Source organism: Lissotriton helveticus, chromosome 7, assembly GCF_964261635.1.
Source record: "Lissotriton helveticus chromosome 7, aLisHel1.1, whole genome shotgun sequence".
NCBI classification, from domain to species: Eukaryota; Metazoa; Chordata; class Amphibia; order Caudata; family Salamandridae; genus Lissotriton; species Lissotriton helveticus.
In genome coordinates, this window is record NC_136068.1 from 1,634,832,765 (window position 1) to 1,634,849,606 (window position 16,842).

At 44.0% G+C, this 16,842-nt stretch overlaps 1 protein-coding gene across 1 annotated transcript in view; it reads left to right on the forward strand.

Moving 5' to 3' along the window:
- Nucleotides 1-16,842, forward strand: part of LOC144770624 (eosinophil peroxidase-like) — a 147,664-nt gene that overhangs the window by 107,727 nt on the left and 23,095 nt on the right. Inside the window, exon 10 of the mRNA XM_078655310.1 lies at nt 7,883-8,135. Coding sequence (XP_078511436.1) covers nt 7,883-8,135 — 253 coding nt within the window. The remainder of the gene's footprint in view (nt 1-7,882; nt 8,136-16,842) is intronic.

Below are 16,842 nucleotides of genomic sequence, written 5' to 3' on the forward strand. Positions count from 1 at the left end.
AAGAGTGGAGACTTATGGATTGAGTGCTGGTCAGTTCCTAACATATATTTCTGTTCAACGTGTGATTCATGAGACATGGGGTAATGAGGAGATCAAACCACCTATATCACAGACATTGAACACATTGCTGTTCGCCACTAGTACGCAACATGCCATCACATCCTTATATAGGGCCCTTAATATCCCTCCACCTGACCATGCAACGAAGGTGTACTTTTCACACAGTTTAACTGCATTCACCATAATCTCTTCTCCCCAAGATGCACCCAGCGTATGTTCCCAATGCTTTTCCCGGAATACTCCTGATGCAAACTACAGAATGCAGATTTTATTCACATGGTGTGGGCATGCACACCAATGCAACTAACATGGACAAGGATCACCACAATAGTGACTGAATTAACAGCACATCCCCGGTCAAAGGGAGATAAACACTTACACCATTTCATAGACCTGGCCTTTGTCCTGTTCAAACGCTACATAGCCATGGCTTGCAAGTCCTCCGCTCCTCCAGATAACCAAGGTTGGCTTTGTGTTTTACTGACATGGACCATGGCCTAGGTGCACACCCTCAAACTACTCCGCTTGAAGGGCGATTTCTGTAAGGGGAGTGAATGCTGGGAGACTGTTCTACTTAAAGTGGAAGCTAAACGAACAAACGACCATCATGAGCACAACATATACCTCACACCCACGCGTGGCAGATCAATGGATGGTACTGTGGCTGCCCCATCATTACCCCTCACTACACAACGTTCCCCATTCTTGCAGCATTTCCACACACCCGTGTGCAGTCGTCATATGGCTACTCTCCAGCGAACCTGTCACCCTTTCCTTCTGTGGCAAGCAAGGTGAACATTAGTCACACAAACTTGACACCCCTATCTAGTTGTACACACATATACTAGAATGCTGTAATGGTCCCTACTATGACTGTTAGGAGAACACGCAATGTCTCCATATCCTACTATCTGTCTATTATGGACCTCAGAGCTCTCAAATTGTTGACTCATTTAATTTTCCTCAATTGATTGTTCATTTCTTTTCTTTTTTTTCTTTTCTTTTGCCCTTCCTTATTTCTTTACATAGTTGAGGGCCGCTTTGTAAATCTTGTAACTAATATCAGAAACTGCACAATGATGCATACAAACCTAATGCAATACACTAACCTTGTTGTTATAATGTATTCATGCATCATACGGTGGAAGCTTCATAGGCATTTGCTGTAACATGAAAACTGTGTAAAAACATTTTTTTTAAAGGGACATATTGGAAACACTATAAGACAGCCTTGGTATTCACAAGCTTGATATTCAGCAGCGCAAACCATGGTTTCTGATGAAAAAAAAACGTCGGGTCATTTAACATATATTTCAAGATAAGGTCTGGGAGAATAAATAACACTGACATTCTCACTCATTCTTATCACCGTGTTAATCAATCACTCCAGCTTGTTCTCAAGAAATGTAAGATAAATCACACTGCTCAAGGTCTCAGACAACACCCACATGGTAATAGAAGAATTGGGTACTTGACTTATGGTGCCAGTTAATATGAACATAGCGTTCTACACTGTATATGAAAAGATCTTCATTTGCTGCCTTTCTAATTGGAGGGATAGGCAACAAGGGAAAATTAATTATTTGTTAAATATCGCCTTGCGGTCGTCTTTCGAATCCCCCCCAACCCGGCCTCACTGCGACCCAGGTAAGAGCAGTGAGGCCGGGTTGGGGGGGATTCGAAAGACGACCGTAAGGTGAAATTTAACAAATAATTAGTTTTCCCTTGTTGCCTGTCGAAATCCCACCCCACCTGGCCCCACCGCCTAACCACTCTTACCTGCACGGGCTGCTGCTGTCTGTGTATCAGTCACAATCACCACCATGACATTTTGTGTCTCTACTGCAGGAAGGAATTTCCTGACATCCTAGGTTTTTTCTTGTTTTTTAAAACAACATCAACCACTTAACAATCTCACTTGCATTCCCACCCTATATAAAAGCATAATTTGTAGCTCCACAGTCAAAATCCTAGTTGTTAGTCTTTCCTCACCTGCTGGATGCCACTCAGAACCAGAAGTGCACCTGCCATCAGCCCCTCTATGGTATTTCCCTACAATATTAACCACTATTTCCATATGCTTGAAGCAGTAAGAACTGGGATAAACCCTGGTGTTTAGTAATTAGAAGAACTCTGTATGGGTCTGCCAAAATATATAGGGGCAGATTTACAAGCCCCTTGCGCCTCCTTGCACCGTCATTGTGCCACTTTTTTTTAAAGCAATGGCAGCTGAAACAATGCTGCTAATTTACAGCATGATGCATCTAGGGAGATGTGTCACATTGAAAGCCCTGCGTCACATTATACCTGCGTCAAGTATAATGTAGGCAGGCTAGGCGTTCCCACTCAAAAAGCAATGTAGAACTGACTCAGTGTTGGATGTGGGGGTCCTTATCCCTCACCGCCGCCACCAAATGCTGGAGGCAGGAGTCCCTAACCCCTCGTTTCAACGTTAGACTAAGTAAGGACACCATCTGAGATAGCCCTGCTCACCCCCTTAGTTTCTTGGCAGGAGCAGAAAGCCTTATCTCCAAGGCACAAGTGTACAATTTGTGCAACCACACTCACAGCAACCCAATGATCTCACCAGAAATAGACTCCACACAAGTTTTTATAAAATAAGTATAATCTTTATATAAGAAGTTTTACGATATGAACACACAATACAAAACCAACATATGAGAATGGGTAGTATTCCTTCCGGTGGGTTGGTAGGTTCTAATCCCAACCACTTCTTCTAACCAACAGTTAAGCTCACTTCTAACCATTTCCAAAAGGTTAGGCAAGTCGTATTGCTAGAATCACACATTTTGCAAAAGAAAAGAAATACTGCAATGCGTAACGATATTCTCTTCAGCTGTGCAATACAGAAACGATGCCACACATAGCGCCACAGTCACGTACTTTGCAATAGAAGGAATATTGCTACGCGTATCACTACCAGCATGGCCTGTTCCAGGAAGAAACAAAGCAATGCGTCACGCTACAATAATGTACTGTGCAATGAAGAAATAATGCACCGCGCCACGTTATAATCAGGTACTGTGCGATGAAGAAATTATGCAATGCACCACGTTACAATCATGTATTCTGCAAGTGAAAAATAACACAGTTCATAGCACACAAAGCATGTAGTTCGACAGGCACAAATGAGGTCAGGCGTTCGATAGTTCGTTAGCAGCAATAATGCAAAGTGTAATATGACAGTTGAGGTGCTCCGTTAACAATGCCCCTAATATGGATCAATGATGACACAAAAGTACCACTTCTCACTCCGGGCCCAGTACTGCCCCTCCTTGGGCCAGCACAGGCCTAGATCCGAGCCGAAGCAGCAGGCGCACGCAGCTGACAGAAGAGAGAGGCCGAGAGAATGTCCCTCCGGGTCCGCACCCCATCCGAGGTGGTGATCCACGTTACCTGGGGGAGCACGACCCAACTCTCCTCTCCTCCTTCAGCGACTTGGGCCTTGATCCAGAACTCCGTCTATGGGTACGGGGAACTCAGGCCGGCAGCTCAGCTCCTCTGGGGTGCCGGTCCGGTGCTGCTGCCGTTTCACTCAGAGGGCCCAATAATCTGGCCCTCCTTCTGGCAGACTCAGTGAACACCGAGACTCGCCCTCAGCACTGTGGAGACTTACTTTCAATTTGGTGCACACACTACCCATGCACTCCTCAACAGCGCCTTCGGGTGCACCTCGACATGCACTATGCGCGTCCCAAACTCGTCTCTTCTCTGGTGCTCACGATGATCCAGCACTCTTCAATAATACCACGGCTTTCACCTCGACAGGCACCCTGCGTGTCTTCGTCTCACCCCTTCTCCCGGTGCTCATGATGACCAGGTGCTTCTCACCAACGTCCTGGCTGCACCACGACGCACACCCTGCGCGTCTGAGTGTCACCTATTCTCCCGGTGCACACGATGACCAGGCGCTCTTCACCAACGCCCTGGCTGCACCACGACTCACACTCTGTGCGTACGAGACACACATCTTTAATCGGTGCACATCATGACCAGGCGATCTTCGTCAACACCTTAGCTGCACCATGACACCCACTCTGCACATCCAAGTCTCATCTCATCTCCCCGTGCACACAACAACCAAGCGCTCTTCACGAATGCCTTGGCCTGCACCACGACTCGTACCCTGCGCGTCCGAGACTCAGCTTACTCCTGCATGCCCATGATCACAAGGCACAACTTCTGAGGGTCTCAAGCTGCAAAAGCACTCACACACTGCGTTGCTTGGGCCTTCTCCGGAAACTTTTATGTTTCTGTGTTTCCAAACAGGGAGCCAGCTCACCTCGGGCTCTTGGGGTAACAAGACACAGCACAAAGCATAGTCTTCTTCAAGCAGGGGGACCCAGCGTTTCTAAGCACAGTTCCAACAGCCTCTCCCTTAGTTAGAACAGCAAACTGCAGACCAGCCCCAGATCACAAAGCAAGGATTGGTCTTTCCACAGCAGTCTCTTCAGTTGCTCCTTCTTTAGCAGAGGTTCCTCTTGACCACAGAATGGGTCCAAGCCTTTTCAGTCTCAACCCATTTCTGTTTCATGCCAATGTTCAGGGGTTTCAGCTCTCATAATTATACCCCTCAATGTCTTTGAAGTTCATTTGTGGTCAGGGGTCCTTAACCCCTCCCTAAATCAGTTCTGGGTCTGGTTCCTTAATCAGTCAGCAGGAGATGGGTCAATTGGTTTATAGCACCAGCCCAGGCCATTTCACCTCCCAGGCTTCTCCTCCCCATACTCTCAAGATGCAGGGCAGCCTGGTGCCATCTCAACCCCTCCCTGAGTCAAGACCTCTCCCAGCTCCTCTCACCGTTCAGATCCAGACAGTCAATCCACATTTCAGCAGAGACACACAGAAATGCTATAAGCACAAAACTCAGCCAATTTCTAAAAAAGTGGTTTCTGAACACACAGTGACAAAACCACCTTCACAGAAGGATGCATTATGTCACAGTGAGTTCATACATACTAAACTTCACCTCTCCATTATAAACCTACAGGAAACTAGGTTAACAAACACAACACCCAGCCTCCCCCATTCTGTCCTATGCGCAGGATGGCCTTTCAGATGTACAAAACAAAATGGAGGGTTTTTCATTGTCACACCTTAATATATGTCCTTCCATTTACGTACACTGCACCCTGCCCAGCGATTACCCTGGACCTACCACAGAGATGCCCAATGTGTATGCAAAAGGGAAAATTAGGCCTGACAAGTGGTTGCACTTGTCAGGACAACATGCTAACTTAGCAAACTGCACGCAGGCCATACACTGCAGGCCTGAGTTGGTATACACCCGTTACAACGGATCTTTTACTCCGCACTACCATTACAACGCGACCATTACTCCGCATACCATTACAACGCATTGCGCTGGGGGGCGCTCTAGGATAGGGAATAAGTATAATTTACTATCCAACACCTTCCCTAGGGTCCACGGGGACTGGAGTTAGAATAGTAAATTATACTTACCACTATCCAGCGCCCCAAGGCGCTATGCGTTGTAACGGTATGCGGAGTAAAAGTCGCGTTGTAATGGTCTGCGGAGTAAAAGTATGCGTTATAACGTCATACATCCCCTGAGTTTCCTTCTCCGCGTGCCTTTGCGTTACTAGCCCTGCCACACACAGTGCACATCACGAAGGACTTTACTAGTAAGGCAAACATACCAATCATGGTTAACAAATTACCATTACACTTTACATAGGGATTACTTGTACTTTGACACTGATCAGCAGAGACAAAGTACCCAAAGCATCTAAATTGGCAACTCTATGTCAGGAAAAAGGTCTAGAGGGAAAGCAAAAAGTTTAGAGAACTTTAGCCAAAAAGGAAAAGTCCTACACAGTGAAATTTACAATATTTCACTGCGTCACTCTACGCCTTCCCTGGGTCAAAATCCCTATGCCTGCTTAGACCTGGCGGAAGGAATGATGCAGGGCTTTTTGTATGGGACTCACCTCTCTGTTGTGGCACATTGCTGGAGTTGCGTAACTTTCATGAGCAACTCCAGCGATGCATCATTTTTGTGACAACAGATGCGTCAATGTAAATACAGTGCCTCCATGGTGGCACAAGGACATTTGGCACTGGCGCAAGGAAACTGACACATCGATGAAGATGCAGCAGTTCCTTGTAAATCTGCCCCCAAGACTCTCTCCATGTTTAATTTCCAATGTATTTGCTAGACCAAAGGATTGGCACATTTATAAATCATACATGCACATAATAAATGGTAGAAGAAAACGGTAAAGTTTCCAATTTTAAAATGTTCCCATACACTTGCCACATGTATTGCAAGCAGTAACCATCAATCACATTGCTCTGTAAGCTTCCCCTGGTGGCGACATTGGTATCCTCCCCAAGCAAGGTAGGGTTTTCCCTGCCACATAACCCACAGTGTGGTCAAGAATGTCTGAAGAGGGATTCTGCTGCAATTCATTTAGGTGAAAGGATCACAGTTGTCAGAGACTGCTCAATCCTATGGAGGACTGTAGCTATAGAATTTGGGGCTCAGACACCCCTTCACAGAGTATTAGGTAAGTCTGTAGCTCTGTGACTGGTGTGCAGCAATTTGCAGTGCATGTGGAATGTCTGTTACAATATTTATTGCAAAAATATTGTGTCAAGAATATTCAGGACCAAAATATTGATAAGGTAAGTGCAAATAGGAAGGTATAGACTTACTATTCTTACCTCCGTATCTGCATACCCTGACAATATATTTATATAGTATCAAGGAATGTAGACGGGGAGTTAAGTATAGTAAAACTTTGCTTTCCCATAGTAACTTACATTCACAATATTTTTGCCCTAGATATTCTTGACACACTATTTTGTCCAATCGATATTTATTCATCGATATTTTGTCCGAGCACCATGCAAGTGCCCACTAAGTTATATTGCTCTTGAGCAAAAGCCTAGGGGGGGCTATCTTGAAAGATAACACCAATGTGCCTAACTGTGGATTTTGGGTCCTAGCAAACCTGCATATTTTTGAAAACTAAATACCTTGGGAAATTCAGAGTAAGGTGACTTGTATGGCTCCCACCAGGTTTTCATACCCAGAAGCCCGTGCAAACCTCAAACTTTGTCTAAAAAGTTACATTTTCCTCACATTTCTGTGATGGAAAGTTCTGGTATCTGCAGGGAGCAACTAATTTCCTGCCCCAAGTCTCCTGATGAAATAGTACCACACTTGTGTGTAGGGGTAGTGCCCGTGACAAGAAAGGTCTCAAAATGCAACATGGACACATCATATTTTATCACTGAAAAATTACCCTTTTCTGCAAGGTGCCTAGCTGTACATTTTGGACCCTAGCTTAGCCAGCATCCATGGGAACCTCACAAAGTTGCACATTTGTGAATATTAGATATCTAGGGGAATCAAAAGTGGGGTGACATGTGTGGCTACCACCAGGTCTTCCTACCCGGAACCCCTTGCAAACCTCAAACTTTGATTAAAAAACACACTTTCCTCATATTTATGTGATGAAAAGTTGAGGAACCTGCAGGGAGCAACTAATTTCCTGCCACCTATCATCCCCCCAAGTCTCTCGAAAAAATGGTACCTCATTTGTGTGGCTAGGGCTAGTACCTGCGACAGGAAAGGGCCCAAAATACAATATGGACACATCGCATTTTTTCAAATGTAATGCAGACATGATGAAATTGATCTGTGCCCGCTGGCCAGTAGCAGAAGGTGAGTATTTGTAATAGCCACCAGATGCTCACATTCTGGATGAAGGTAGGAATTATATTTGAAGATGAGGAAAATGTGCATGTTAACAATTCTGCTTCTTTATTCCAGATAATCACATTCCGAGACTACCTTCCCCATGTGCTTGGTGATAGGTATCAAAGAGAAATTCCTGAGTATTCTGGATATAAAGAGTATGAGGACCCGCGAGTGGCAAACATTTTCTCCATTGCCTTTCGTTTTGGTCATACTTCAATACCACCATCTGTCTACCGCTTGGACAAAGATTATAAACCCCTCGGTGACAATTATAAAGTTCCTCTTCACAAAATCTTCTTTGCTACATGGAGAGTCATAAAGGAAGGTAGGCAAAACACAATGTATAGCTCTCAAACTATTTTCTCACTCAAATGGCATTGTTATTGTTTGCTTTGGTGATGCCCAGTGGAAAATTATAATGTATTTTTATCTTAGAAACATTGGTGTAGTTAATAGGCACGCGAGTTTATAATACACCCCTGCTGTAGCAGATAACATACCTTTTGAAGTCCCTCTGTCACAATTGAGGTCGAATTGAATAGTGTGCACTATACAGAAAAGATGAAAGTTCAGAGGTGTCCTTAGACCAGAATCAATGACGTAGTAAATTTTCCTTTCAGTGGCACCTCAGTAGGTAGTAAACAATACTAATTTAATTCAGTTTATATAGTATTGTACTATTACATTACTCAAAAGTAAAGGGAATACTTGAAGAAAGGCTAATAGAAATCTGCTACTATCCACTGGTTAAACAGAATGTACCGAGGAACTTTGAGGATACTAACCAACTCACCATTCTGTCTGCCCTGTGGATAAGTTAGGCATTGATGTTCGTGAAGTCATCAAGACTATAGTGATCCCGGCAGTTTCTGATCTGGTGGCCATAGCTTAGAAACATACACAGCTGGATGTTGTGGGTGTTTATTTATGGTCTTATCTGGCATCTCTGGGCATCTCTTTAGAGATGCATTTCTGCACTGTGTCCATTTTGTGCCACAAGTTTCAAATTATGTTATTCACAGGAAATCTCTTGCAATATTTTGTGCACACACATTTTTCCATTCTAAGATCAGAAAGACCAACCCTGGGAATTGCCTCAGCACTGCCTGTACATTTCCTTCTAGTTAGGTGTCAGACTTCGTTAGCTGCACTCCCTTCACTGAGCCATGTTTCTCATCTAGCAGATAAGGGGATTGCGTTGTCAAAGACCTATCGTGAACAGGACACTACTTAGAGAGGGCTTTGGACTAGCCCTTATCTCATGAATGGATTGCTTTTTTGTCCATCTCACCTCCCAGTTCCTGAGTCAATGGCTTTCCTCCTTCTTATACCTCTGTTAGTCGCACTCAAATATCATTTTGCTTTCACTATGTTTTGATTGGATGGCATGATTCCTTCCACAGCTGCCATCAGACCTTGCATTACAGTCCATATAAAGATCTATTTTCTTTCCTTCTCCCTGGCTGCGTTCTCCATCTCCCACCTTTCCGTCCTGCTCTCTTTACGATTAAAAACTATTCTTCTAATGCTCCCTTGCCTCCCCAGGCTCCTTGCTCACTTCCCACCACTGTATATGTGAGCAGACATCTAAAATTATTTGTTTAACTGTTTAGGATGGCCACCAGAGGGTAGTTTATTTTTTCAATGAATTAACCATTCAAAGATGGCCAGCACACAAGTGTGAGAATATGAGGCAACCATTATGAATAGTTTTGTTCAGACAAAAGAAAATCCATCACAGATGGCCACTCTGCCTGCTTGCACAAGCGCAGTGGTCACCTCAGAAGAAAATAAGCATTAGCAAAGCAAAATAGTGTTATAGGCAAGAGCTGTTAGGTTTGCAGGGGTTTATCATTTTCTACAGCACCCAAATATAGCAGCCATCTCCACCTGCTGAGGGTAAGGCTTTTGCCTGCTTGCAAGAAACATTCTTTGTGGTTACCATCTAGTGGTCATTCCGATTGAGTAGTTAACATCACTAATAGTGAATGAGCCAGCTCATTAGCTCTTCAAAGCTCAAAAACAAGATACAGGAATTTCTGGCTACATTGGTCAGCACGTGCAGCATTGCTTCCAAATTTTCAGATTGCGTGTCTATGACATTTTCATATTTTTTTTAACTTTATTTTAGGATTTTACAACCACACAGAGGAGGCAACAAATAGCAATCATTACTAATACACAGTTATATTAGGCCTCTACATCATCCTTAAGTGACCCCTACATGGGTTAGCATGTGGACCTACAGCTCAACAGGCCTTTCGGGCCATTATTTTTAATATTATTAAAAATTTGGAGGGTGCGCAGCCACCCCAAAGGGTTTCCCTACACTGAGCAAGGTAGGACAGAAAAGAAAGAAAGGAAGTACGTGGGGAGGCTAAAGTTAAAACAGCCAGGTTTTCAAACCCTTGCGAAAGGAGCAAAGAGAGGTCCCATCTCGCAAGGAGGTGGGTAAAGCGTTCCATAAATTCAGTCCCAGGTATAAGAAAGGCCGGCCTCTCATACGGGCAAGTCTGATTTTTGAAACAACAAACCGGATATGTTGAGCGGAGCACAGGGGGCAAGAGCGATGGTAACGCTGAACTAATCCTGAAGGTATTTAGGGGGCTAGCCTGTTTTGATTCCAGACATATAGCACACTGCCTTAAATTTCACCCAATTTGACACCGTCAGCCAGTGTAAGTCTTGTAAAATCCCCAAGACAGAGAAGGACTTTGGCAGTTGAAAAAGAAGTCTTGCTGCTGTGTTTTGCACCAGCTGTAGCCTCTGGATGGTAAATGTATTGGCTCCCATATTTAGGACATTTTCGTAATCCTGTCTTAAAGTAACCAGGGCATGGATCACAGTTCTCTGTGCTGGCAGAGGAGAGGAATCAACCATAAAATCTTCCTTAACCATTTCAGGAGAGCAAAACAAGTGGATTATACCTTGGCTACTTGTTGTTTCATCGACAGATGTTCATCTACTATGAAACCCAGGTTCTGAACCTTGTTTACCGGTGTGGGCAGAGTTCTCAATTCAGGGGGGCCAGTGTTTCGGTCCTCAAAGAAAATTTCTTTTGCCGAGGATCATAACTTCGGTCTTGTCACCATTTAATTTGAGCAGATTGCCTTGCATCCAGGATGCAACTTTACTCAACCCTAACTTAATGTCTGTGGGCTCTTGTCCTAAGAGACGAGGAGAGGGAAAAAGAATTCTGGGCGTCGTCAGCGTAGGAAAAAAGGGACAGTCCTGAATTTTCGAGAACCTCCGCTAAGGGGCGGACATATATATTAAATAACAGTGGACTCAGCACCGAGCCCTGTGGGACTCCATATGGGGACGCATGAGAGTTGGAACAGGGCCTCGCTGAGGAAACCTGGAAGAACCAGTCTTTAAGAAAGAAACAAAACCATTTCAAGGCCGGTGACTTTAGGGCTCTCACAAGGATATTATGGGACACTGTGTCGAAAGCGGCACTGAGGTCTAATAGGATGAGTGCAGTAGTTTCACCTTCATCTAAACGCTGCCTTAGCATTTCTGTCATCCCTAAGAGAGTTTATTCAGTAGAGAAACAAGCTCTGAAACCCAATTGAGAGGTGTGAAGAAGTTTCTGGAATTCAACAAAGGAGGTCAACTGCCCATTGATGTGTTTCTCCAGGATTTTGGAGATAGTGGGGAGGAACAAGATAGGGTAGAAGTTTGCCGGAATGGCAGAGTCAGAATTGGCTTACTTTGGGGGAGGGAGAACCATGGCATGTTTCCATCTGTGAGGGACTAGGCCCACTGTAATGAGGCATTTAAAAGTTCTATTATCATCGATAGTATGGAGATGTCGAGCTACGTCAACACATATAGGGGTAGAGGGTTGAGGGGGGAACTAGATTTGATATTGAGAAGGAGATGATTGAAGGAAGTAAAGTCCAGGGGGGGCCAAGTTTCCAGTTTGAAAGGAGATCTGATATTACTTATACGATCGGTTGCAGCGGATCATTGGCTGTCATCTCACTGAATCTCCGGTCAATCAATCAATCAATCAATCAATCAATCAATCACTCAATCAATCAATCAAAATAAGCTTTATTCGAAATCACGAAGTGAATCATAAAATCTATAAAAATACATCCATGACAATAGTTTAAAATAGCCACAATACGAGTTTAAAACAAGGTACAAAAGTTATTCTATATAAAAACAAGAATATTAAAAAGAATATTGAAAGAAACTGTCATCACTGCACAATCACATGATTACTAGTTATTTTATTTATTTCTTTTATTTCTTTTATTTATTTCAACACTTGTAAAGCGCACTGTCACCTAGCAGGCATCCTGGCGCTAACACATGTGTGCCCAGCTGGGCTCATGCTAAGGGGGGTCTCATCAGAATAGTAGAGTTATGCACTGGGGAAGAGCCATTTCTTTAATTTCTTCCTGAATGGAAGAAGATCCTCTAGCTGTCTCAACTCATATGGAAGAATATTCCATAGTCGGGCAGCAGAGGTACTAAAGGCTCTACCTCCTCACTTTGTTTTCTTAAATCTTGGCACCTTCAGCATTCTAGCTGAGGAGGAGCGAAGGCTCCTACCAGGGACATACCACCCAAATTTCTTCTGCATTAGTTTAGGTCCGGACCCTTAAAAACTATGCAGAGAGACTAGAATTGGACTCTTTGCACTATATGGAGCCAGTGTGGTTCCGACAAGGCCATAGAGGAAGAGGAACGTCTTGGCCTTCTCAAGGCTAGCTTAGCTGCTATCGTTTGAATCCTCTGGAATATCTCAGGAACTCCAGCAGCAAGGCATTGCAGTAGTCCAGTCTGCTTAGGATGGTACTTCGTACTATCAATGCTCGAGCTTGAACTGGCAGGATCGGAAGGATCTTCCGAAGGGCTCTGATAATAGCAAAGCGACTCCCCACGGTTTTATTAACCTGTGATTCAAGGGTCAGTTTGGTATTAAATATAATTCCCAGATTCCGAGCCTTCTCCGCGGGGGTCAGTGGATGGGCTGTGGCAAGAGGCCAGAAATTAGTGGGAAGTAAGAGGGGAGACTTCCCTGCCGCTCAGTAAAGAATCTCGGTTGTATCAGCATTGAATTGTAGCGAGTTCTCTCTCAGCCACTGTGCCGTATCTCGCAGGCAAGAATGAAACACTTCCAGGGGTGTAGATTGTTGTCCCCCTAGGGATAAAATAAGTTGAGTGTCATCCGCATAATTTATGATAGTAACATTAGGCACCCTGATGACAGCAATCAGAGGTCTCATGTAGATGTTAAACAATATCAGGCTGATCGCGGAGCCCTGGGGAACACCGTGCATGATGTTTGTAAATTCAAACTGATGGGGGGGAAGGGCCACTGCCTGCCTCCTATCTGATAGGTAGGACTAAAACCATTACAGGGCTGTACCTGCTATCCCCACCTCTTCAAGTCTGTTTAGGAGAATCTCATGGTTGACTGTGTCAAATGCAGTAGACTGGTCAAGCAGGATAAGTACCACTAATTGACCTCTGTCTGCATGCATTTGAAGATCGTCCATCACAGTCACCAGTGCGGTCTCCGTTCCGTGTCCAGGACGGAAGCCAAATTGCACATACTCTAGGATATTGTTAGTTTCAAGGTGTTTTGAAAGCAGGCTGCTAACCAGTCGTACTACAATCTTTACTGGGTAAGGCAGCAAGGAAATCGGCCTATAGTTTTTAGGGCTAGCTGGATCAAGCGTTGCCTTTTTCAAAGAGGGGTGTCACCAGTGCCTGTTCCAGCAAGCTGGTACTGATCCACTAGATAGGGATTGGTTGCAGATCTGGTGGAGTACTGGGAATAATTCTGTTCCCAATTCCTTCCATATTTTATGAGGTAAAGGATCCATAGGTGAACCAGAGGAAACACCTAGGGCCTTTCTATTAAATTCCTCCACCGATGGTATCTCGAAGTTGGTTAACATTTATGATCTCCATCTATATCTCTCTTGTCTTCTTTATGCCTAGTGGATCTCAATAATTGTTGCCACTGGGGTCTTCTACCCCCCTGGATGATAATCCCTTTTGAGGCCATCAATGATAGTTCTAATTTTATCATTGAAGAACATCGCAAGGCTGTCACAGAGGTCTTGGGTAGGATGAATCTTGTTCCTAACACAGTCTGGGCTAATCATATCATTCATTATTTTTAAAATGCTTCTAGTACTATTTGGTTCTTTCAAAATAGTATTGGAGAAGTATTCAGCCTTCGCCATATTTCTTTCTTTTTTGTAGCTGATAATTACTGCCTTCCAGGCAAATTTGTCCTCATCTTTGTAGGCCCTTCTCCATTTCCTTTTTGCCTGCTTGCATACCAGTTTCACAGTTTTTAGTTGTTCACTGAACCATGGGGCCTAGGGTCTGCCCACTTTCTTATGATTTACAACTGCTTCCTGTAGTTAATACCGGCCAGCAAAAATTGTGACATTATTGCACAAATAGAAATATTCTGTAGCATTTCCAGATAAATAAAAGCCAGGCAGTCTTGTGTAAAACCCAGCTGTAATAACAAGGGTTTAATGAGTTTCTGTCTCAACCCTGAAACGTGTTTACGGAAAAGCACGGTCTGCATGGTGTTCTGTGGTGAGGTATTATCACAGGTACAATTCACCGGGTCAGGTTTCCAGTTATTAGTAGTAGGAAAACGAATTAAACAGTGGAAAATATCCAACCGAAAACGGGTTAACACAAACCTGTGGCACGGATTATACACATTGGCTAGATATGGTTGCTTATACGAACTAGTCAAGATCATTTGATTCCTCAACACAGTGGGTTTACAGATTTCAGACGCTAATCTGATTTCCTTCAATAATGAGATGCATTTCAGTTTCAGGGCTTTCCTTTGAACATTGATCAAGCTCTCGGGGAGATTGAAATATTAGGGATGCCCGAGGTCTGTCAGAAAGTTGTACACATATTTGAGCCACGGGATGTTATGGGCATGTGAGGATTTTTAGCAATCAGCAATTATGGCTCAATTTAGAATTGTATGTTCAGATGACCATATTTTGTGCCATAATAGCACTGGCTGGATCCTGATCAGATCTGCTATGTAAGGGGCACCTAGTTCGGAGTGACACACATAGGTTGGGCTACTTTTCGGGAGAGCAAGGAGAGACCGAAAAAAAGTATTTTCTTCAAGCTGTAGTATATCAGTCTATCCATGCCCTGAGAGCTAAGCCCCGTACATAGCAGTGGATCTACATTTGGCCTTATAAATTGTCATCATTTCCTTCAGATGGTTAAAGCCAAGCTGTCTAACAAAACTTAATAGAGCCATTGTTGTTTTCATAAAGTGGAGTCGCCTTGATTTAATCGCCCCTTGCCAATACCCCGATTGATTGAAGACAATGCCCAGATATGAGAATGACTCTGTGAACTGAATTATGGAACCATCAATAAGGATGTCACGGCAGCGAGTGGCCTCCTTCCTGATCTTCATGGCAAAGGTTTTGCTTATATTAATTTTTAGCCCAATGTTTCCCATGAACTGAGCAAACTCATCCACTAAACGCTGCAGGGCAATGGGAGTGCAGGCCATTAACACCGCATCATAGGCATAAACAAGTGCTGGTATGGGCCGATTTCCCACCTGGGGTAGGTCCGCACATTTGCTTGCAAGTATGTTGCCCAATATAGAGATTGAACAGGAAGGGAGCCATTACACATCCCTGGCGTACCCCTCTTCCTATTTTAAATGGCTCCGTATAGATGCCGGTATGGCCATAATGTACTCTACCTCTGCCTTGGGTGTACAAATCTCTAAGGAAGTTCACAATACTGCAGTCCACGCCCATATTGGACATGGTTGCCCATAGCTTATCGTGAATCCCCGGTCTTTTCTTGGCATTCTCACCTCCAACTTTTGGGCCTCACCTGACACAATGAATCCTTGTCCAAACACTGGGATCCAGACAACCAGTGGCTAAGTTCACGACTGACAAGGTTAAAAATTAGAAGTTCCTGTGCCTTCTCTCTCTGCATGAAAACCACAGGAAGACCCAGAGAAGGGCAAGTGTTCCACTATATTCTACTAACAGACAGAGCCAAGGACACTTTCTCAACTCTGTGTTGTTTGAAATTGGCTCCATAATTAAATTAATTCCTTTTGAAAACACAACACAGGTCTGCAGCTCTGGCTTTGAAAGTGGCGATCAAATATCCTCTAGCAGCAATTTGAGGTGCACAGCACGCCTCAGGTCCCCTGACCAGCTTCAAGTCTTGCAGGTACATGCTCCTTGTTGACTGACCTGCCAATGAAGCACAAATCAGGTCACCTATCAGTACTCACAGCATGTCTTTGTCTCTCAATATTAAGGGCCAATCACTAGGGTATCCAAGTACACTCCACAGCACCAGGCACAGGGGTCTGAGCCTCAGATTTGAGTACTCACCATCACAGATCCATGGATGGGGACTGGATGCCTGGTGATCCAATGAGCATTTCAGGTGCTCACACAGGGGTGATGCAGCACCAATCATAGTAACATGGAGCTTGCAAAGTTTACTGGAATCTAGTGAGAATCTCACGTTTGGCCATGCGCATCATTTTCCTTTTCACAATGCCATCACAAAAACCATCTTTCCTCTGAACCTTTGGGAAAGAGAAATAAGAGAACATTTTCCAATGAACAAATGAATACCAAGAAAGTCCTTTCCACTGTGTTCACGCCCACTCTTTCTTCGCTGCTGTTGAGTGCCTCCTTAGCTTTCTCATGTTTTCTTGATATTGTATTTTATTGGGGGCATTATTATATTCTTACCCTTTTTCTACCCTTTTGAAAATGGTAGAGGGCGCTGCGGGATCGCAGTGCAGCGTTCCTCGCGCTGTGCCAATTTTACATTTTAATTGCGGGTATATCGGTGTGTGAGAAGGTCCTTGTAGTTTTCACTCCAAAATTCACTCCAGGAAATGCAGAATATATAAAAAGGTGTTTATTGTATTCCGGCACAGTACATGCAATGCTCTGGACCAACTCTCCAGAGGTATGTCATTGGAATGTAGAATTCTTACACCATAGCAACAAGGGTAA